General features: G+C 44.7%; 1 protein-coding gene across 1 annotated transcript in view; it reads left to right on the top strand.

The window, feature by feature from the left end:
- Positions 1-24,667, top strand: part of TSPAN7 (tetraspanin 7) — a 217,464-nt gene that overhangs the window by 161,693 nt on the left and 31,104 nt on the right. The window contains exons 2-5 of the mRNA XM_032795761.2: positions 10,753-10,941; positions 12,626-12,700; positions 20,623-20,718; positions 24,432-24,587. Coding sequence (XP_032651652.1) covers positions 10,753-10,941; positions 12,626-12,700; positions 20,623-20,718; positions 24,432-24,587 — 516 coding nt within the window. The remainder of the gene's footprint in view (positions 1-10,752; positions 10,942-12,625; positions 12,701-20,622; positions 20,719-24,431; positions 24,588-24,667) is intronic.

Genomic DNA, 24,667 nt, shown 5'->3' with positions numbered 1-24,667 from the left:
TTGGCCATCAATCAATTTCTAGACTCCGATGCGGTTTTCTTGGTACTGTGGAGAACACAAGATTCATTGAGAGAAAAAGAAGCTTTAATTCATTGTGATGTGTGAGCAGTGACCAACAGAAAGAACCAAAGAATCTCCTGAAGAAATTGTAACTTCCAATGTTCCAGGGCAGAATTGTCTTTCCAAACCATTTCTCTGGAGGGTGACCATAGACATGTGGAAGAGGATAGGCGAATACCCCATTTGTTCTACTTAATGCAGTTAATAGGGTTTTATATCTGCTAAACTAGCCCTTCCCTCTCATGTTAATTGACATTGTCTTTTCTCTTCGCTTTGATGAACTGTGGTCTGAAAGGTTATGCTTTCACTGGTCAACCAGGAATGTGTATTGACATCAGTAGCTGTTATTGATGCAATAAGGATTCTAGGTCATTGGCAGCACTCTCATGAACAGACGTGATCCGTGGAGTGCCATAAATCCAAGCTATGTCTGCCATAAAAGATACGAGTTTCCACGTCGCTTTAGGAATTGCTATATGTATGCAGCTGGCCTAGTAAAAGTTATCTGATGTGGTCAAAGGGGATTCTCCCTGCGTTCCTCTTGAAACCTTCCATTTGTGGTTTATAAGATCCAGCTAATCTCAGTACTTGGCTGAATGTTTCTAAGTCTTCAAATTGTCCACTACAATATTTGAGTTTTGAATTTCTCAAGTAGTTCTTAACTCTGAAATCTCTAACTATGAATACATCTTTCCAGCTCTGAAATGTTAGAATTTTGCCCCCCCAAAAAGAAAGTGTAGTCATAAATATGAGCAAAATTTCCTTCAAGATCCACACTTATGTATACGTCCTCCCCCATATACCTCATATATACCCTCATATATACAATCTTTTAAAAATACACCTCTCATCTTAGTTATGACTTGGATAGGCTGAACTTGTGTTTCCATTGCTCTGTAGTCTAAAGATTAATTATGTATTTTATCACTTGGTTCTTAGAGCAAAAGAAATGAAACTCCAGACTCAGGGGTGATTTCCCCCCCCCCCCATGTAGTTGCAGTGTTCCCAGAGCTCTAGTTATTAGCATAAGGAAATCCCTCGTCCTACTGGTCAAACAGCAATCGGAGCTTCTTTCCAGAACTGAAGGCAACCCTTTACGTATGTCAAGTTAGGGGTTCTCAGATTCTTTATTAATATGGACTGCATCTTAACAGAAAGATTGCCCTGGGGATTTTTCCTCTCCCATTCATGATCACATGAACTACCCCCCCTCTTCCTTTGACTGTATTATTTATTATTTGTGCTAGGTGCTGTGCAGACAGTGAACAAAAGCCACTGCATGGCCTAAAGAGCTTACAGTCTCTGGCAAGAACAGCAATTGCTTACATGGAAAAGTAATTTTAGGAAAATATTAAAATATACTTTTCACTTTTCACTGTGACTTAGCAACTGGAAACGAGGAGGAGGGTTAGTACCATTGGCCAAATCCAAAACTCAGTGAAGTCAGAGGGAATATTTGCATTTACTTGAGTGGGCTGTTGATCGGGCCTTTTGGACCAGCTAGTTCTCTGCAGATTACCAGCAAATGCTCCAAGGAGCACTTTCCCTGTTGTCCCTTTTAAAAGGCAGTCTCAAGCAAATTCTTGTTTTCTGAGTGATTTCAGGATCTCAGATAGAAGGCAATACAGGATCTTTCCTTTCCTGCTAGATTCTTCTGCATCTATTAAAAATCGTGGATTTGTTTGTGTTCTGAAGGCAGGGGCGATGGATAATACTTTATTTGTTTTAGCAAAGCTGCCACAGTAAATACAAATTGACAGAAGCTTTTTTTTGGTTCCAGACACCTCAGTTCTTTATTACATGGATGAAAGGCACAGACCTGGTTTTTATCACTCTACTGCTAATTATGTCACCTTATTAATACTTGGCTGTAGTTATCATGCTATCTCCAGGGCAAATCTTAAAACTCTTAGCAGGGCTGTGAGGAAACCAAGTTATGCTTTTAGTAGTTAGCTGATAAAGTGAATGTAGCTTTGTTGCTCTGTGTATATAGACTTTTATAAGATGTTTAAATATAACTATTCTGGGAAGCAGATCTTGGCTCAGCTTGGAAGTTGGTAGGAGGTGGATTCTAAAACCTGAAAGGTTAGTACTACTTGCCCTGTATCTGTCCTGACACATCAGTCCTAGAACATTTGTCTCTGTGACGGGGGCACGCTTACCCTTAGTGTGCCCCCTTGCATCAGGGCACAGTGTTACCATTATCCTCTGCTCCGGCGCCTCCTGATGGCCATCTACCTCTTGCTGGCTCTTCTGTGGCTGAGCCCTCTGGCCATGTCACAAAGTCCAAACCCCTTCGGGTAATAAAGTGTCCAGCTGTAAGTCCAACCAAAAGAACTCCAAATAATAGCTGCTTCTGTCCCTCTTGGGACAAACTAGTAGCTTCTTCTCAAGCAGCATTCTCCACACTGCCTCCCTTCCCCCCGGGATGCTAGCAGCTTACCTCTCGGGTCTCCCTACCCTCATGTGCAAGCCTTATCTCAATACCACCTCCCCCTGCTGGAGCCTAACCTGCACCCTGTGCGTTTTCCCCGGTCTGCTGTAAGCTCTAGTTTATAACTCCTCCAGTTATCACTATGCCCTAACTCAGGGCTTCCCCCATGCATGAGCCTGCACTGCTTTGCATGGATTCCCCCAGCCTGTAGTCCCAGGGTGCCCCCGGTGAGAGAACTCTTCTCCTTCCTCTCATGTGGATTCTCTCCTTCAGTGCTCTTCACCTACCTGCTCACTTCTCAGGAGCCAGTTTCAAAACTGTAGGACTCTCTGGTCTGGAGGTCTCTGTCAGCTCTCTTCCCCATGCCTAATCACAGGAGCTATCCTTTCCCAAGGACCCTGCCAGCTCTTTTTGGGGCTCTTACTGCCAACTGCAAATACTGGTTCAGGGCTTACCCCCACTGAGGCGTACTGTACGTCTGGTGAGTTCCTCCCAGCCTGCAACAACTGCAGACCATCTCCAGAGAGCTTTCCCTTGCTCTTTCTTCCAGCTACCCAACTTCCTCCTTTGTACTGTTCGAGCAGCTGCTTTCTAGCTCAGCTGCTCCATTACTGTGAGCTAACGGGTGCCACCTGGAACACCTGATTTCTCCCAGGTGTAGCCCACAGGGTCACCATGGGACCAATTAGGCCTTGATCTTCCTGAAAGGTTACTGACCCCATGATAGCCTCAAATGGAAAACATATTGATCAAATCTGTACCTCTGCCACTGTTTATCATGATGATTGACTTGATCATGACCAAAGCTACTCCGTGGAGAAGAATATACAGAGGAAGGATGGGTGTCTCAAGTGACCAGATGTACTTGCTTCCCTCATGAACTGTGTTTGTTTATTTTTAAATGTAGAGTATAGCTACTCATAGTCCCTCCTTTTGTAATGAGCAGAACTCTGCAAAGTTCGCAGATAGCTGTGAACACACTTCAACCCTTCAGCAAGGAGTAAAGAGATGAAGAGTCAATAAGCATCTTGTGTTTATATTGTCGGATAATTTTTAAATTATTGTACTGCACAAAATAGCAGAGGGGTTTGAAATCTAAAGAACATTATGTCACATTAATAGTTGCTTGCTTGTATTTACTGAGGATACACAGAAGATCCTTAATGCAGTGGTAGCTTTTGAATGACAGGAGAGAAGAATTCTACTTGTACAGCACCTGTCAGCTGAGGATTTCAAAGCATTTACAAACATGTAAGCCCCATGAAACCCCTGTCCAGTATATGGTGTTATCCAGGCACAGGGAGGTTACCCAATTTGCCCAAACGTAACAGACAATATCTACAGGAACTCATTGTCCCCTATGACAGTTTTCTATCGCTGTACCATTCACAAGGCTAGCATTCACATCCTTCTGTAAAGCCTGTCTGGTTGCACAGTCTGTCCTCTATCTGTTGATCTGCAAACCAGGGAGACCAGGTTCCAGGGTAGGCTATGGGCTGCAGAGGAATGCACAGATCAATTTCAAACACATTTTCTAATATGTGATTCATAGCTCCCACAACAGTGGTGGTTTGCTTGGAGCTCCCATAATATCACCTGGTGCCCAACAGAGAAAAGCAAGAAAGAGGGGACGTGAATTGCACGATTTAAGGATATTAATACAATAATTTCAACAGTTTAGATTATTTTGTAATATACATATTTGTGCTGTTTCCTCTCTGAGGTCACTTTTAAATGCCTTAATGTTTCTAAGGCGCTTGTATGCTATAACTATCATAGTAAAGAATGAGACCAGCAGGGCCGGTGCAACCATTTAGGCGAACTAGGCGGTTGCCTAGGGCGCCAAGATTTGGGGGCGCCAAAAAGCGGCGCCCCCCCCCCAAATTTTTTAAATGGTTGCAGCGGCCGCTGCGTAGTCTGAGCTGCCGGCGGCAGCAGCTGCCTGCAGCCCGGCAGCTTAGGGCGCCCCCGGTCGCGCGCGGCTGCGCCGGGGCGCTCTCCGGGTCAGGAAGCGCCGCAGCGGGCGGCCCGGCATCCCCGGTCGGGAGCCGCCGCGGCGGTCCGCAGCCCGGGCGCTCCGGTCAGGAGCCGCGCCGCGATCGGACCGGGGCGCCTCCCGGGTCAGGGCGCGTCGGTGGACCTGCCGCAGGCATGTCTGCAGCAGCTCCGCCGGAGCCGCGAGACCCGCGCGGGGGGGCGGCGAAATGTCCCGGCGCCTAGGGCGTCAGAAATCCTAGCACCGGCCCTGGAGACCAGTGACGTGTTGTGGAAGCTATATGTGCACCCCTGGTCTCAGAAAACATCCCGACTGTGCCTTTAAATTATTTATACAATGCCATGTGGTAGCTGTGCATGGCATTTTACAAATAGATGAAAAGACAGATCATTGCTTTAAGGAGCTGAATGCATAGTCTTTTGTATTATTTAATGTTTATGGCAACGCCCAGGGGCCGCATTCAGGCTCAAGTGTCATTGTTGTACACCATTATAGAGATGGCTCCTCCTCGGAGGAATTTATAGTCTAAGAAAGCCCTTAGTAATAAAAAAGGTAATTTCATCATAACGCTATCATGCTGGCAGAATCTGGATGGCAAAGATGAGGTCTTCTCATGAAAAAATGGAATGAACTGAACAAAGCAGACCACCTTAAACTGCACTGCTCTCACTTTAAAATTGAAACACACAAAGGAGACATCTGTCCTTTAAAATTATGGCAAAGTGGTATTGCATTCAGATCAGCTAATCTCCTGTTAAGTAGCTTTGCTAACCTAGATTAATTCACTTATGTGGCAACTCTGCTTCTAAAACTAAAGCAACAGAATCAGAGTTGTGAGCTATATTCTGCCAGATTTAGCATCCACCTACCTCACCCCCTGGAAAAGATTCCGGAAATTGGTAGGAGGCAAACTCACATGGTTCATATAAAATTACTTCATAGTACATCTTGATTAATGTATATTTAGCCTCTGATGTTACCCTGAAGTTTACTGAGAAGGGCTTGGATTAAGCAGAATGCCAGTAGTAAGGCAGGGGTCACAGAACTGGATAAAACCAAAGGGCCAAACTAACATAACAGATTCTGTATTTTCAACAAAATGTTTATTTTTCAGCCTTTAGGGATGGACACGTATCACCGTGCTCTAGTCTACCGAGACTGACACATAGGTCAACCTGGATATAGAATCAGGCTGACGTGGCAGTTTCAATCAGACGAGGGAACTGCTTCATTAATCAGGTCAACGTCTGTGGTGCCGTGCCTCTTTCTGACCCGGTTGGGAGAAGGAAACATGGAGAGGAAGGCGTAGGAAAGTACACATCTGCCTGGCTAAGTGCAGTGTGTAAACAGAATGAAGATTGGGAGTCCAGACGCCCTGCATGCACAATTACAATCAATAGCAAGGTCCATCAGCATTGTTGCGTTTCAAGCCAGAAGCTCAGCAATGTCCTGATCCTCCTGCATCCCTCTTTCTCCCCACCACCCGCAAAAAATAAAGACATTTGGACCTAATTACAGGATGGAATGTTACAAGCTAGAACAGAGGGCTAGAAATAAGACTAAATCTTGAGATTGCTTGTGGGTAGAATTAGGAGTTGGTCATACTTTCACTCATGTTCGATGAATACTGATCATTGAAGTATCTGCAGAGAGAGTTTCCTTCTTTTGCCCTTACTAGTTTATAATTTGCTCCTAGAGATGAAACTCCTGGTATACCATGGGCAGGGCACATTGGTGCAGAACGTCCTTCACTCTTTCCCTTTCTGTGTGAAAATGATAACGGTGGTTTATAGGGATTCTATGTCTCTCTTCCTGTTCTGGGGTGTTTTTGAAACCCATGTCAAGTAATGTTTTACTAATAAGTAATAAGCAGAACAGACAGGTCGCAGGTTTCCATGGGTTTTTGGTTATTGTCCATGACCTGTACGTGACATTTACTAAAAATGACCGTGATAAAATCTTAACCTTATTTATGATACTTGCCTGTGTGTATTTTTTGCAGGATTGGGGACATACAGGTGCCTTTGTGGCAGAGGTCGGTCAGTCTGTCTGTCTCTCTCTTTCTCTCTCTCATTTATGGATCAAATACAGTTGAAATGCAGTCTTTTCTCTAGTCTCCAAAAACCAGTAATAGGAACAGGCTTCAAAAAAATAAAGTAAAATAAGGTACTAAAAGTTCACAAAGAGTACTAATGAATTACCAATGGAGGCTTATTCTAGTGGTCTGATCACATGACTGGAAGTCAGAAACTCCTGGACTGTGCTTCCCAACTCTGCTACTGATTAGCTAAGTGACTAAGTAGAAATGATCAACTTTAAGTGTTCCACTGAGCCTAATGTAGCACCCCACCCTAAGGTATAGACAGACTAAGGTCTATAAACGAGCAGTACTAGAGGGCTGATAATTGTCTTCAAATAGCTGAATTGTTAAAACTTCTATGTATTATAAGTCTCGTGGTTTCTGTCAAACAGGAAGCATCCTTGGCACGGAGGCCCAATCCTGCTCCTCTTAAGGACAATGGCAACACTCCCATTGACATCAGTGGGAGCAAGGACAGTCCCATTGCCTAGCTGGTTGGTAGAGACCATTCTTTCAGTTTCCATGCTCCCCAACCCTACTGTAGCATTTAACTTTATCTGAACTGACTGGAAAAAACCTGTGCCGGGGAGGACAAAAGTGTGTGGGGAAGAGATTTCTCCTTCCGTAGAAATGGGTGGAAAAATAGGTGAGGGAGGGGGAGAAACTTTAAATTGATATTAGTCGTCTGGAGTAATTTACACTGCCAGATGGTAACTGTTTGGTGTTAAATTGTCGATTGATCTGGTACAAGATTATATAATCAATACTTTTTTAAAGAGCCATGTGAAAGATGCTTTTATCTTCAGAGTGGGCAGGAGAGGGTACATCTCTGCTGTTATCTGTCTTTGAAAGGGATAAGAGACATTTCAAAACCCCTGGTGCAGCTCAGAAGAGAGATGGGGGGTTGGGTGCGGTCAAGAAAACCAGAGGAGATTGATGTGTCTCCTTGACACTAAGGAGCTCCAGTGCAGAAGCAGATTGGAGGAGTTTCTATGAAGCAAATTTTGTAGCCCCAGCTAGGTAATAATGGCAAAGACCCATGTGTCCAAGGCAACCAGGGGCCATTGTAGGCAAAAGGCAGCTACAGAAATACTTCTGAGTGACTAATGCCTGTGAATTTTTTTGCAGCAGAAGTTTGAAAGTCGTATAATTATTTCATATCTATATTATAGTAGCAACTAGAGGCCCCAGTCAGGAGCCGGGGTGCATTTGTGCTAGATGCTGTTCCAACACATTCAAAGACAGGCTTTCCCTTCACAGTTTACAATCTTCCAGATGTTACATGCTTGTGATTTAGCCAGTACCTATTGTCCCTGTACTCTGTGTGCTTGCAGCAGTTGATTCTGCCAGGCCCAGCTTCCATCGAATGATTGAGTCAGATTGGTGGCATGTAAAGGAGAGGCTTGGGTTATCTGGTGAGGTAGATTGAGGGGGAGCAAGGGCGGCTATAACAAAAGGTATCCTTATGCATAAAGGTGCACGGAGCATGCTTAAATACCTAGTGGGAACCAGCAGCAGAGCCCAGTTACAGGCACGAGCACATGGAATCTCTCTGGATAGGCAGACAGTGTTTCCAAACGTGTGAGGCATGGGCAGCGGGTGAAGCTTCCGCTGATGGAAACTAACTCCCTGTCCTGCCTCTTCTGCTTCTGGCCCTACCCCTGCTCCACCCACACACTCCCCCACTCAACCCCCTTCCCATTTGCCCCTCCCCCCTCACCTCCTTGAGGGAAGGGGATATGTAGAATTAACCAGGTGGGCGTAGACAAGGCCCTTTTGTTCTTCAGAGTTTCAGCTTTCATTGGAAAAGGAAAAAAGGAGGTCCCTCGCTGTTGTGCTCAGAAAGCAAACCCTCAAACCGCGAAGAACATGCAACAAATGCAAAGGCACCTGCCTGAGATGGCAGACAACCCTGAAACAAAGGCTGTGAGGTGTGAACTGCCCCAGTAATTTCAGTAGGTGCTGAGTTGGATGTCCATGAGGATACTTTCACTGTCAACATTGCTAACAGTTGCCTTTCTCTGAATGTGTACGACAGGAGAGGAGATGTTTGTTTCCCAAAGTGTGCGGGGGTGCAAAGGCATAGCTGCTGGAGAGAGGAAGGGGCATAGGAGATGTTTACATTAAGATGGGTAGGTCTTTAATACCATATGGCAAAGTGGAGGGTGGGGAAGCACCATTGTTTTCATTTTCCTAAAAGGGGTCGGTTGTCAAATGTTTGTGGAACACTGGGTAATGGGAAGGGAGTGGAAGGAGAGATGCTAAGAGGAGGGGGATTTGAACAGGATTGCTGTGTCACATACCAGAGGTGCCCAGGATGCTTTGTGTGTGTGTTTGTTTGTTTATCTCTGCCTCTGCCTTTCCTCCCTCTTATTTTTGTTGTCTCCTGTTTCTCCTGTGGTCTTTCCTCCTCACCCTTTATTGTCTCTTCCCCACCTTTTCTACTTTTTCTTTCCATTTTCCCTCCACCCAGTTTGTACAGTCCTTCCCGCTGACGCTCCCCAGATGTGCTCCTATTACTGAACAGCTTCACCCAGCATAGCTCCACCTCCAGGACAGGAAGTGCTGTCTCTGGATTGCACACATCTTTGCTTCCTCAGCTGCAGGTAGAACCAAAGAACCCTTCTTTGTCCTGCTGCTACACTGTAGTAGGACTAGCAAAATGCCTGGGACAGGAAATGAAAATAATGTGCCCTAGGTGGTCTGCTTTGACTCAGCCTAAGTGACAGTCAAGAAGCTACCTCCCTTTTCCCTTCAGTGTTGCCCCTGTCATGTGGGAGTGGGGAGGGATCTCTCTCAAAATGGCTGACTTGGTTTTTGGTGCAGCAAAAAAATGAATGGAGGTTTCTTTGGAGAAATACTGCATGACGGTGCTGGCCTAAAAACTTCTAAGCAAATGCCAGAGAAACCTAACAAATCTTCTGAGAGAGAGAACGCTGCCCCAGACTCTCTGCTAATTTTTCCAGTCCCTATAGATGACGTCTAGAGTGGCAATAGCTGAAAGGGTTGGATCCTCACAGAGTGGTTTAGGGAATGCTAGGGTAACTCTCGTAGATCCAGAGACAGGGTTTGCAGAGCTAAAGCCCACATGGCAGGTCCTCACAGTCTGCCTTTGGACCACACAGTTAAGCTGATGACATGCATGCAGACTTCAAAAGCATTGTGATTTCAGTTCTGATTTACATTGTATGTTCGCGTTAAGCTTAATATTTGAGTGATCCGTGTAAAATGCAGATAATAGATATGTCTGGTTTAATGCCTTTTTTCCTGGTGTTCTGAAAAAGTTCTGTTTGCCTCATTTATAAAACAAACTCATTGCCTTACAGGTTTGAGATGCGGTTTAGTCCACTGAGAAAGAAAAACTGTGTGTTGATGTTGAGGGGGAAGGGTGTGGAAAGCCATTAATTTTCCTTACTGTCCACTAGATGTCAGCAGAGGACATGCAATATCTGCCTCTTGCTTCTAGCATCCATTTCAGTATTAGAAAAATTATATAATGTTGTGATTCTGAAACTATATCAAGATCATGATGGGTGGGGGGTTTCCAGATGCAGGTGAGGGATGAAGAGTTGGGTGTCCGATTGCTGTCAAACTGTTTACTTCATCCAATACAGTGCACAGTGGCAAAGCTTCTTGAATAGGCGAGATTACCTAACCCCTCAACACTTCCTCTAAAGTGACATCATGTCTCTGAGGCTGGAGAAACTAATATCAAAAGGTGTATATCCTCATAGTTACTCGAAAAATAGCAGATTTCAGTTGTTCAAGGAACTTTGTACACAAAGCATGTAGTACGTTCGGTAGAAATGGTTTTTGTTGATTTCTGGTGGCAGTGGTGTTTCACCTTCTCCTTCAGGCACGTTTTGGAATATATTGTAAATTTCAAATGACCGAGTTTTCGACCTAAGACCTTGTAGATGTGATGTATTTCTTTGCTTATGACAATGATCAGCATGATAGTGCTTAGTCCTTTGACCTGCAATGGTGGCTTAATGGAACGTATCCAGACACTAAAATATAATTGTCAGCGTCGGTCCCTGTGGAACCAGTAGAAGTCGTTTGACTTCCCTAGCCATTCTGATCTGACAACAAGGAAAGTCAGCAAGTTCAAAATTGCCATGCACTGATCCTGGCTGTTTTTTTGCAATAGGCTCTGACTATATTTCTCCTCTTGTTTTCCAGATCACAGGCGTTATTCTTCTTGCTGTTGGAGTCTGGGGGAAGCTCACTTTAGGCACGTATATCTCTCTCATCGCCGAAAACTCTACCAATGCCCCCTATGTGCTTATTGGGACTGGTACCACAATTATTGTCTTTGGCCTGTTTGGCTGTTTTGCCACTTGTCGTGGCAGCCCATGGATGCTCAAACTGGTAAGTAAATCAAAAGAACTGTCATGTGGCATATGTGAAAATTGCTTAATCATGTACTTTTATTAAGCTTAAACAGATGTTAACTGTAACAGAAGCAGACAGAAAGGTTGTAATGACCTTAATGTTCACTAAGTGTCTCTCTTGCTTAAAAAATTCCCTTCACTGAAACCAGTCAATGAATCACACTGACTTCTCTGCAGTATACAGGACTCTGTGATGGCAATAGTGCTACCAGTGAACCAGATGTATCATTACAGACTTAACATCAAAAATAGCACAGCTCTGTAGCTAATTTGAAACAGATTTTTCCCGGGGTGCCTTTTAATAACACAACATGGAATGTAGGGAGTACCTTGATGGTAGCATTTAGTCTAATGCACACTAACTTTTCATTTCTGTCCTCCTGTATTCACTTCTATAAAAATAGGTAGACACCAGAAAACTCCCAGCAATATGTCTGTCCACATTTCAAAAGCAGCACAGGGATTTCCTCACTCTGATAAGCTTTCCAATGCATCTCAAAATGTAAGGAAACTGTAGGTGGAGGGAAAAAATGCACAGGGGAGTTAAACATTAAGCTTATATAAAGGCGTTCAGGGACAAAATATAATATGTGATCATTTGAGTGGGGGGGAAATAGTAATGGTCAGGTTAATATGTGGTGAAAGTGGATTAGGGAAGGGGGAATAACAGGACTGTGTCTTCTGCTATAGTATTTTTCCCTAAAAGTACGTCCTCTAACTGTCAGAGCTAACTGTGGCATTCGCCGTTCTGAACATGAAGCTTTATTTTGAACACCTGTATAAAAGTTTTTAAACGATCTTTCTCCCCTCAAAAGAAAACAGGCAAATATTTGAGTTCTGCATTATTTGTAGGACCTAGCAAAGTCCTAGCTGCTTTGCCCTCCATTACAAATAGTTCTCCCTTCTTCCTCCTCCCACCCCAAGCATTGAACAACTTTTCAAACTTTTCTACATGACAGCTGGGATGAGATTTTCGGAAGATTAAAATGCAATTTCCTGTTAGAACAGCCAGTTTAGCATTGTTTGTCTTCTCAGTTATTTATTCATGTGTATAAAAAAATCAGACCTAAACTGAAACCTCTCTTCTGCTCCCTCACTTCGGTAAAGTTTGGTTCTAAATCCAGACTTCAGCCCTGATTCACTTTGTTCATACGATTATTGTCAATGAAGTCAATGGGACTACTCATGCACTTATGTACCTTACTGAATTAGGCCATAGGCCCCAATCCTGCAGTGAAATATATGCAAGTGAACCCTGGTACCTTTGCAGAGTCCTGTTGACTTCACTGGAGTTCCACACAAATACAAAGAGTCTGCCTGCATTCATCTCATTGCATGATCAGGGCCTTAACATCATGGGAACCACCTCACTGCAGTGTGAATGTATGTTTCAATAAATATATGCGACTGTCAAGAAATGTCATTTTATGCACATCAAACAACCTAATAATGGGGAGAGTGTCCTGCAGTTATTAGCAGTTACACTACATGCAAGGTGTCCTGTATGTCACCCTCTGAATACATTCTTTTTTTCCTGTCTTTAGAGGAAATCTGGAGGCAGAAGCTTAAACCCGGAATTGTTTGCATAAAGAACTAAAAGGTTCAGACATAACTCTGCCCCACACTCTGACTTGCATTTTGTCTTGTTTCTTTGCTTTCAGTATGCTATGTTCTTGTCCCTGGTGTTTCTGGCAGAGCTAGTGGCTGGCATTTCAGGATTTGTATTTCGCCATGAGGTGAGTGGTAATGAATTTAGGTTATAAATGGCATTGTCTCCCTAAGCAGGATTTGCTGAAACCTCTCAGAACATGTACAATATATTGGTTGTTGACTTCAGCGATTCTATGAGTGATGTAGCTATTTTTCGTCAGTAATGCGTGCAGCCCTCTGAAAACTGATATGATTCCAAATGAAGGGATTTAGCCAAAGCTTTGAGTCTTAGCTGTCTGATATTTACTCTGGAGCTATCTTTCTTTATATGTCCATCATGTAAGATCTTCTTTACCCTGTTACATGTGCTGAGGACTGCAAAATAGGTTAAATACTTTGCTTAGACACAGCTACTTCAGTCAGGGGGGCATTTGGTTGTGTAATACAGAGAGGATTTCTGAGACTGAAAAGCCAAACCAAACTAGTTTCCTTGATGCTGTGTAAATCGTTTTTGGTTTTTTTTTCAGTGTGCCACTGTCCTGAGAATAGAGTGAGGTTAGAAATGGTTAGAGATAGGAAACTAGTTAGAAAGATGCCTTGTGAGAACAGTACAGTCTGAATTTGTAGTAGCATTGTTACTTTGTCCATTTTACCTGGAACCCTTTGGTTTAAGCCCAGGATTTTATGCATCTTTTAAACTGAACCAGGACAGTAACTTTGTAGTATTTCTTCCTCACCTCTTACTCCTAGGGGAATTCTGAGCCAAAAAAACTAAAAATTCTGCGCCAAAAAAAAATATTTTGTGCACAATATTTTAAAATTCTGCATATTTTATTGTCAAAATAATACACTATAATCACACCGGTTTTATTAATTTGGTCATTTATTTCAAAATACCTGTGAGCAAGTATGTCCGTAACAATGCAGACAACAACAAAAATCCAGGAAATTTTTTTTGACAAGTAGATTCCTTACTAAGCATATTAATACAGAACTTTGAGTAATAGTTAATTTAAACTACAATACACAAACATATTTCCTGCATCCCTCAGAAGCAGCGCAAAGGCTTGGGGGGAGTCAGGGATAATGGTGGAGCTGAGGGAGAGGGAAATAATTGCTGGGAAGAAGCCTGGGAGTGAACCTGGAGGGTTGTTGGGTCTGGCACCACACCCCCTCCTCCCTGCACCCCTGGGATCCTGGCTGCCAGCCCCACACCCTCAGGTCTGCGTGGGGTGGCAGCAGAACCCCAGGCATTGAACTGGCAGCAAGCGGAGCCCCGGGTGCGGGGCCAGCAGCCAGGATCCCAGACGCACAGGGCAGCAGCTGAGCCTAATGTTTAAATGTTTAATTGGTACAATTTTAATAGTTTAAACATTTACTTTTTTAAAACATTATTTGAATCCCTAGACTCAATGTTATCACCCCACTAGCTCCTGTGCCCTGGCACCAGCCAGTCCCCGCTCACTAGCCCTTCTGAATCCCAATATGTGTGACCCCCCCACCCCCATATCCCGTGCCTCCTCACCTGATCCCGTGGGCAGGGTGCTGTGAGGAAAGCAGTCTCTGTCCCCTTTCTGCTCCAGCCCATGAGCCAGCCCCCACCCTTCTGATGCCACATCAGCACCTGGTGGGTGAAAGGTATAATTACAAATTCCCTTCGACACTCTGTCAGAATCAATTATTCTGTGTGAGGGGAAAATCTGTGGGGGACATAAATTCTGCACTTGCGCAGTGGTGCAGAATTCCCCCAGGAGTAACTTCTGTCCCTCTGTCTTTTTTCCTTTTGCCATATGTAGTCTTCTAGTACCCTGTTCTGCTGAGAGAGTGTTCTTTTTGTCTGTGATATTTCCCTCTATATGTTTCTTGTGTCTACCTTCACCAGTTATAGATGGTTTCCGATTTGATTTTGAAATACCTGTTCTTTTTTTGCTGGGAATTACCATTCTATCTGTGGATGGCCAATCTTTTGTCAAGATCACAGTAATGCAACCTCCTGAATCTCCCACCAGGCTCTACTTGCCTCCCAGTTCATGTGTCCTCTGTGACATTCCTGAGCTTCTCTAGCCTGGGGAGCAGTAGTTCCTTATCCAGAGGGCTCCAGTGCCGCAATGAATCAGTGCTGCTGCCAAGCAATGGGATTGGCATGGCCTTTTAATGCCCCTACTTCTGCACAAAGCTCACCTCCCTCATGTTGCGAGCGGCACACAAAAGGCAAATTGAAGGGGGAATTCCTTTTCTCTGTAGCTATTTTTATCTAATAGAGAACTGGCAGATTGTACTCAGCAGTGAAAGTAACTTACAGGATTTACCGGTACTGCCGGAGTCTGGGGGGGTGGAGGGTGGCTTCATCCGGAAACGGTGCGGCCTCAACTGGAAGAAGCGGGGCCTCTCAAGATTTAAAGACCCTGGGGTACTGGCTGTGGCTGGGAGCCCCAGGGCCTTTAAATCAACCCGGGGCTCCCAGCTGCTGAGTTGGCTGGGAGCCCCCAGGACTCACGGGCAAATTAAAGGGCCCAGGGCTCTGGTTGCCATGGAGCTCCAGGCCCTTTAAATTCTCACTGAAGCTCCAGCTAGGATTTAAAGGGCTTGGGGCTCCTGCGGCTGCAGGGAGCCCCAAGCCTTGTCAGGCTAGGGCCGGGATTTAAAGGCTCTGGAGCTCCCGCAGCTGCAGGGAACTCTGAGCTCTTTAAATCCCGGCCCCAGCCTCTCCGCCAAAGCTGCGAGCAGGATTTAAAGGGCTCTGGGCTCTCCGCAGCGATGGGGAGCTCTGAGCCGTTTAAATCCCGGCCCCAGCCTGGCCACCGAAGCTGTGGGTGGGATTAAAGGGCTCTGGGCTCCCCGCAGTGTCAGGGAGCTCCGAGCCCTTTAAATCCCGGCCCCAGCCCAGCCACCAGAGCTGCGGGTGGGATTTAAAGGGCTCGGAGCTTTCCGCCGTGGAAGCCAGTGCAGTCCGGCATGGTGTACTGGCTCTTGCTGGTATGCCGTAACGGACTGTACCAGCTTACTTTCACCACTGGTTATACTTCACCTTCCCTCCTGTACATTGGCGCAAATCGCTCCTTTAGACTTTCATACCATGGGCCCTTACTCCTCAGGGTATCCCCTTGCAAATTTAAACATGTAATGAATTTGGGGAAATAAACCAGAAAATTGAAAGCTAGTTACTACTCTGTACTCTCCCTGTTTCCACTTCCATTTTGCTTTTGCTTTTCACATCACACCTCCAGCTGTTTGACACGTTCCTCTGTTTAGCAGATGAACTCATTTTCACAGTTAGTCTATAAGGTGCCACAGGATTCTGCTGCTTTTACAGATCCAGACTAACACGGCTACCCCTCTGATACTTGACACCATGCAAGGCACTGCATTTAGCCGTATGGAGTGGAAATCCATCAACCTCATGCCCCTGGAAATTTCCACTACCTGCGTCTGACGAAGTGGGTATTCACCCACGAAAGCTCACGCTCCAAAACGTCTGTTAGTCTATAAGGTGCCACAGGATTCTGCTGCTTTCATTTTCACAGTGTGATCTTGTCATGGCTGCATAGCTGGCTGCACCTCTGTCCTCTCACTGGTTCTATGAATGTATGCCTGCAGGTGTCAGGCCCTGTACCTTTACCTATCCCAGATGGAATTCTGCAATTTTCCCTCTCTTCAACCTCTCCCTGGGCTACAGTACTTCTGTATCAACCATGCTTACTAAGCAGATCCAACTATGTTCAACACCTACAGATAGATCTTCCCTCTAGGGAGTTGGTGACCAGTGGTGTACAGTGATCAGATAGCCTTCTTAAAGCAAAGTATTGCTTATTTTAGCAGCAGGAACAAGGCTTTTGGAGGGAAAGGGTTTTAAAATAACAAGGAGTACACATATATACATCTTTCCTACAGTCTCCCCATCCTCTGATGATAACCTAAGTAAGCCTAGCTTCTCCCAGCAGCTCCCTGCATTTTCCTCTTCTTCCCTTTGAACAATTCTCCCCTCTCCCCCTCCCATGCTGCTTAAAAGAGAATGTCCCTTTTAAAATCTGCTATAGTTCTTTTGTTCTTCTGTGTTCCAAGCTTTGATCCTTCCTGGTCCAACCCGGTTTTGCGGGCAAGGGCGTCATTTCAGATTGGGGTGGGGGGCAATTTTAACCATGATTCTAGAGGCTACTTAGGCACCTGAAAACTCTAGGGTTTTTTGCAGACAGTAACTTAGAAATTAGTTGACAGGAGCACTAATTTCTATATAAAAAAGAAAATTTAAATAAATATTAGACCCAATTAGCACTAATACGAACATGTTCTGACATCTTGTGTCAATTCACTTAAGGGACACTAGTTAAGGTTTAAAATTTTGAAGTATATTCTTACTCTTGACTACAACAATGGAAACAATTGTAGAAAAATCTAGATTACTCTATATCATTTAGGCTACTTACTTTTTGCTATTCACTGATCTTGGAATTAGATCATTTAACTTTTGGAAACATTCTACCAGGGCAAGTCCCATGACTTTATACAGCACCTACCTGGGGCTCTTGGGGTGTTACCATACTACAAATAATAGACTAGAAACTGACTTTAAACAGGAATGAAACTGACACTTTTAAGTCACTTTCACATTATTGCTAACCCCATATGTTTAAATAGCATGAGTCAGGTTCACCAAATATCATGAGATTGGCAAAAATCATGATAATCGCGAGATTATATAAAAATAATAGATTTGGTGTTCGTTTTTTTTTAAATTTGCCTTCCACTTTTTGAGCCTTTAGGGTGCACTGGGGTCACATTTTGAAGTTTTCTCCACAGCCACAAGGGCTAGAAATGTACTCTTTCTTTAAGAATGAAGGCTGAAATCATCACATCTCCATTTGACTCAAGGAGCTGGGGCTTTAAGGAAAACAATAATTATCATGAGACTTATGACAAAATCATGAGTCAGCAACACTGCTCTCACTGCTCCTAAGAACAACACTACAGTGATTTGAGTTGCAGTTCTCACAGGAGAATGTTTAAAACCCAACACCAAGAAAATTTCACATTTTAAAGCTGAGAAAAAAATGGAGTCTCCTGAGTATATCAGGACACTGCAAGCAGGAAAGGAAAGGAAACAGGCACAGGAGTTCTGGGCAGCTCTTTCTCTTGACAAAAAGTTGGAGGGTCAAATCTTCCAGTCTTTAATCCAGTAATGCTTCTGTTGCTGTCCGTGCCTCCACTCATATAAAATAACATGTGCTCAATAATTATACACTTCATACATAAATATCTGAGCTATCATATCCAGGGCTACACATTTTATGTGCATTGGCTCAGGGACTATACTTTCTGGCATATTCTGAACAGTGCTGAGCACACAGATGGTGTCAGTGAATAAGAACATAAGAACGGCCATACTGGTCAGACCAACCGTCCATCTAGCCCAGTATTCTGTCTTCCAACAGTGGCTAATGTCAGGTGCCCCAGAGGGAATGAACAGAACAAGTAATAATTGAGTGACTCATCCCCTGTCACCCATTCCCAGCTTCTGGCAAACAGAGGCTAGAGACTCAATAATACAATATCATGGATAACACACATCATGACAATAATCATCGAGTTCAACTTTATGGATGCAATTACTGTTCTTTGTTCTGGAATTGACCTAAATACAGCTGAAACCCTAAGAATTTGATGTATAATCACATCTGATATTTATATGACACTTTCTCATTCCTTCCTTTTCTTGAACTCAGAACAAAAAATGACAAAACAAAATGGTTTTCAGTTAAAATATAACATTTCACAGCAGCCATTGCTTTACAGCCCAGCATGGGACAGAACTTGCCACTCCTTCAGGGTTAAGTGATCTCTCATCTGACTCTCATTCTCTCTCTTCATCCTTCCTGACCCCTGTGGTGCTTTTCATGCTGTCAACTGTGACATCCTTCCCGGTCACCTGAGATCATTTCCTGGAGTCTCAGAGAACTGGCCACCTTGGTTTTGCTCCCCACTATCAGCATGCAGCAAACAGAGCAGCTGGTCCAGTGAGTAAGGTGTCAACCCTCAGAGACCTGGGTTCTGCTCCTCCTGTGGACTTCCTGTATGACTTCAGGCCCCTGCTTTAGGACAGAGTTTCAAAGGTTTTAGGCACCCAAAGATGCAGCAAGGCAGCTAGTGGGGTTTACAAAGAACCTAAACTTCTGGGTGCTTTTGAAAATCCCACTAGGTACCTAAAATCTGGCCTTTAGTCTGTGTCCCCCTCAGAGCCCCATGTGTCCAATGGGGATAACAGCACTGCTCTACCTCACAGAGGAGTTGTGAGGAGAAATAGGTTAGACATTGTGAGGTACTCAGAGACTACGGTGATGGGGCCATATAGGTACCATGAGTAGAGGAGAAACTTCTCTGTACCACTGCTATCCCTTCCCTTCTTTTCACCCCTCCCCCTCAGATCTCCATTTTTTCTGATGTGACTTTGGCTCAGAGGGCTTGGCTGAATTTCATCTGAGTCCCAAGTTCTCTCTAAGTTGCGCAGATGTACAACTGACTATTAAGCCCCGTGCCTCTCCGCCATCATGAACCTGCCATGGCAGGGAGAGGCGCCCCTCCTCACTGGCTCCAGCACAGACCTGCCCTGGACATGCCACAGCCAGGGGAGAGGCATCCCTCCCTTGGACTGGCCTGGCCCAGACCCACCGGAGCTGCCGGGGAGAGGAGACCCTCTCTCAACCCGGCACAGCCCTGCTGGAGCTGCCGCAGCCGGGAAGCGGTGCCTCTCCCCCGGCCCAAGCTGCTGCAGTGAGAGAGGGCTGAGAGGAGTCCTCTCTCCCCAGCGCAGCCCTGGAGCAGCCTGCATCCCAAAACCCTCATCTACAGCTCCACCCCAGAGTCCACACTCCCAGCCAGAGCCCTCATCCCCCCAACCCTCTGCCCCAGCCCAAAGCCCCCTTCCAAACCCCTAACTACTCATCCCCAGCCCTAAAGCCTGCACCCCTCCCTCAACCCTCTGCTCCAGCCACTCCAAAGCCCTCGGCCCCACCTCCACCACATGAGTTTTGTTATGTGCACCAATATCAAGGTGATGTGTCACACATCACGTCCATATTGGAGGACATAACAAAATTCATTCTGCACATGGACATAAAAAATTAGAAGGAATGTTGTCTGAGTCCCCTGCATTCTCTCTTCAACACCCTCCTTCTCCCTCACCTCCTTCCCCTAGAGGAATCTCTGTTTTACAGGCTCATCTAAGGACTTCCAGATCCTTAATTTAATTACCAGCCCTTTCTTATCTTAAAATCATCCTGCCTCTGTTTGTAAACAAAATACTGACTCCTTGCCCCTGGGCATCAGCTGAGACCAGCACTTCTCCTCTGCTGAACTCACATTGCACACCTAGGCTGCGTGGCAGTTAACAGCTCTGCCTGGGGCTAGGACATGCACCCAGAGCAGAGCTGCTGTATGAAGCTCCCCCTTGCCCCTCCTAAATGATGCCCCTGTTTGCAGGTTGGCTCAAAACAGATGAAGTCATCGGAGCTAATAGTTTTGACATTGTCCCTTAACAATTGAAGTGTTTCATGAGAGGTGGCTGTCTTGAGCTGTGCTTTTCCTTCCTGCTTGTTTTTCAAGTCAGCCTTCTGACTGAGCTAATCTAATGTGTTCAAATAGTAAACACTCCAAGAACCAGACTAACATATAGTATTCATAAATTGTCACAGGGCAGTTCCCAATCCATCCCAGCTGTTTTCAAAAATATAGCAATTTGGTGATCTATTTAAAGAGTCTATGGTTGCAAGTGGCAATCTTAAAATGCCATCAAAGGGACTTGTGAATGTTAAAGGAGAGCTTTTTAGACTCTGAATATACACTCCAGAAAGAGTGGCAAAAGGAACACATGCTCGCTCTGTTTTGGCTATCCTGCTAAGGTTGGAAATAGGTACATTTCTTGGAAAGACTCAGACTGAAAGCTTGTATGTTAAAATGCCCATTCCAGATGCTAATCACTTATCAAATATCACATTCTCTGGCTTTTTCCTCTTAGATCAAGGACACTTTCCTTAGGACATACACTGAAGCTATCCAGAATTACAACGGCAATGATGAGCGAAGCCTCGCAGTGGATGACGTACAACAGAATGTAAGTTTAAAATAGCTATTTGTAAAAAGATGTAAACAGAATCTATTCTTGTTTGATCAGAAAACATGAATTGTCAATGGCTCAAACAGCTGTGTTAGTAAATTTTCTTTTAGGGGCTAAACTGATTAGATGGGGTTTCAGCCTGCATTCCTTGTACACCCACAGCTGCTACTGATTAGACCTTCAAGGTATTGGTACCAGGATTCAGTACCTAAAATGGAGAGACAGGATTCTGAATACCTGGGGTGAAATGCTGGCTCCAAGCAGGTGGGAGTTTTGCCGGTGACCTCAGTGGTGCCTGGATCACATCTTTGGTATTTATTAGCCACAGAATAGCCAGTGTATCCAAGGGTGCTCTGTGCTTTTTTGGGACACCATACTGTCAATATCCTGGACAAAAGAACCACCACCAGAAGACAGTATTTCACACACTGTATTGCCATGGCATCTAGTAGGCATCTCCTGACAACTGCTGCTTTTTAAAATCAGTTCACCCCTAAGCTTGGACTTGGCCAGTATTAGAAAACGTATAGCGTTGTGACATAGTCAATTTAAAATCAATCTAGTTAGTCTAAATCGCACTTAAGATGATCTAGTTTAATGTGGAAACTTCATTTTACATTTATTTAGTTAAACCAATGCAAGTTTTATAATGCAGACAAGTCCTTGTGCTAGTCCAGGGGTAGGTAATCTATAGCACGCATGCCAAAGGCAGCATGCGAGCTGATTTTCAGTGGCACTCACACTGCCCTGGTCCTGGCCACCGTCTGGAGGGCTCTGCATTTTAATTTAATTTTAAATGAAGCTTCTTAAACATTTTTAAAACTGTATTTACTTTACATACAACAATAGTTTAGTTATATATTACAGACTTATAGAAAGAGACCTTCTAAAAACGTTAAAATGTATTCCTGGCACACGAAACCTTAAATTAGAGTGAATAAATGAAGATTCGGCACACCACTTCTGAAAGGTTGTCGACCCCTGTGCTAGTCTTTAGTTGTTCGGTGTTTAGATGGGATCACAGAGTGTGAGCAGTTCTTATTCTAAAGGGGTTCTGCCAGTCGCATTATAAAGCTTTACAAATTTGCACATGATTAGTCAGGAATGGTAATCTAGCATCCTGTTTAGCTGATAAGCTATAGTGGTTCTCTTTGCAAAGACAATGAAAGGCCTGGAAGATTAAACCTATCAAGAAAGGTTAAGAGAACTGGGCATGTTCCACTGGGAGAAAAGGTAAGTGAAGGACACATGTAACTGCCTACAGTTCCTCCATGAGATGTTTTCAAACAGGTTATTGTCCTTCCATAACAAAGACTGAATAAACAGTAGTGGAGGAAAGATGCAGCAGGCTTAAAAAATGGAAGTAGGGCTTTAATTACAGTAACTCCTCACTTAACCTTGTAGTTATGTTCCTGAAAAATGCGACTTTAAGTGAAACAATGTTAAGTGAATCCAATTTCCCTATAAGAATTAATGTAAATGGGGGGGGGGGGTTAGATTCCAGGGAAATTTTTTTTTTGCCAGACAAAAGGCATTATATACATTTTAAATAATTTTAAACAAGCAATTTAATACTAGGCTGGGGGGGGGGATAGTAGTGTGCATGTACTGTGTGTTTACAGACATACTGTACATACAGTACAGTACTATAGTTGGGAGGTGCCCCTGCTGTACCCCACACAGGCACAGCCCACTGGCACTGGAGACAATGAGGCAGGCAAGGAGGCTGAAGGTGCAGTAGGCTAGGAGAAGCAGGTCACGCAGCAGCGGCAGCTTCCCCTACTCTGCAAGCACCAGGGGCGGGGGGAGGCTCAACCCTCAGCCCACCCACTTCCCCTTTCCCCCAAGCCCCCATCCTTGACCNCAGGAGGCAGGGGAAGGAGAGGGAGCCTGCATGCTGAGTCCTTGCTCCTCCCCCCTCCCTCCTGCCTGGGGCAATCAACTGGCTTGCAGTGTTTAGGGGGCAGGAGGGAGGGTGGAGGAACGAAGACTCAGCGCTGAGGCTCCTACTCCATCCCTCCCTATCTCCTGCTGAAGGCAATCAGCTGGCTTGCAGCATTGGGGAGGCAGGGGAGTGAGGGGGAGCCTGCGCACCAAGTCCTTGCTCCTTCCCCCCTCCCTCCTGCCCCCAAAACACCGCAAGCCAGCTAATTGCCGCGGGCAGGAAGTGGGGGAGGAGGGGGAAGGCGCTGATCTGTGGCGTCTACTGGCAGGTGGGAGGCACTGTGGGGAGAGAGGGATGTAGGGAGGCTGCCAGCTGTGAAGAAAGCAAGCAGCCAAACAACATAAGAGTGGAGCATTGCACAACTTTAAATGAGCATGTTCCCTAATTGATCAGCAACGTAACAACGAAACAACATTAACCAGAACGACTTAAAGTGAGAAAGCAGCGAAGAGTCCTCTGGCACCTTATAGACTAACAGATGTATTGGAGCATGAGCTTTCATGGGTGAATACCCACTTTGTTGGATGCAAGTGTCTGACGAAGTGGGTATTCACCCACGAAAGCTCATGCTCTAATACGTCTGTTAGTCTATAAGGTGCCACAGGACTCTTTGCTGCTTTTACAGATCCAGACTAACACAGCTACCCCTCTGATACTTAAAGTGAGGAGTTACTGCATAAGAAGAATTTGGCAGTGGAACAAGATTACCAAAAGGATGGTGCTTTTCCCCCTCACTTGAGATATTTGGGGCTAGACTAGACACCCAGGAATAACGAAATCCATTCTGTCACAATGCAGGAGGATGTACTGCATGGTCCACAAAAAGTTCTATGGCAGTTAAGTGTGAGGCTGCCACAGCCTTGCAGCCAGAGTGCTCTGCATGAGGAAATATCAAACAGGGCGAGATAAACAATTGAAACCAATACTGGATACCACCCAAATGCAGCCATATCAAGTGACCAGAATGCAGAGTTATACTGTTTAAATGTTACTTTCAGTCCTACCCATTATTGACTAACCTAAATACTTTTGTGTCGTCAGTAAGTTTTTCCATCATAACAAAATGGTCATTCTGTCGGTAGCACTGGTCCTAGAACTGATCCGCAGGGCACTCCACTTATAATCTTTTGCCATGCTGAGAATTTGCCATTTATTTCCTGTCTTTGACAGGCTTTACCAGTTTTTAATTTAGAATAGGACACACCTCCCACCCTTCCAAAAGCATTTTGAAAGTCTAAACCCACCAAAATTTGCTATTTTGTTAACTCTTTTAAAGAAGTCTTATGAGTTAGAAAGGCTTGATTCATCCTCTTAAACCTGTACTGCTTTGCCTCTATTTGTATTCCCCTTACGTGTTTTATAACTCTCATTTTTTGCAGATTTTTTTCCTGTTACCAAGGGAAGGCTTTTCAGTTTAGATTTCCCAGGATCATGCTTAGCACCTTTTTGAAAAGATAGGTACATTGTTGGCCTTCTTCCCATCCTCCAGTGTAGTAGTGCTGGCTGATGGTAACTTACCTATTTTTGGTGGTAGGTCAGCTACTCCATTCTTCAGTATAAGCAGAGAGCCCCATCCGGCTCCCACTGAAGCCAGTGGGAATTAAGCTACTGACTTCCGTGTGAGCAGTATCAGTCCCAGGCTTATTTGGAAAATAAGTCTCAGTGAGTAGCCTTGGTCTGACCTCACTCTGAAAAGTAAGATCTGAAACTATTCCTATGTTTCTTCTAACACTGGCTTCTTTTATTATCTGCTCTTTCTTTGCAGCTGAGATGCTGTGGCATTCAGAACTACACCAACTGGAGCACTAGCCCGTACTTCTTTGAACATGGTATTCCCCCAAGCTGCTGCATGAACACCAGTGACTGCAATCCCCAGGATCTGCGCAATATGACTATTGCTGCCACTAAAATAAACCAGAAGGTACAGGCCACTGTGTGCCAAAGGCAACTGAGATGCAATCATCCGATGAATTAGTTTTCACATTACTACATATGGTGTCA

This window comes from Chelonoidis abingdonii, chromosome 1 (assembly GCF_003597395.2).
Source record: "Chelonoidis abingdonii isolate Lonesome George chromosome 1, CheloAbing_2.0, whole genome shotgun sequence".
Lineage (NCBI taxonomy): Eukaryota > Metazoa > Chordata > Testudines > Testudinidae > Chelonoidis > Chelonoidis abingdonii.
Note: the sequence above shows the minus strand (reverse complement) of the source record. Positions and strands in the feature narration are given on the sequence as shown.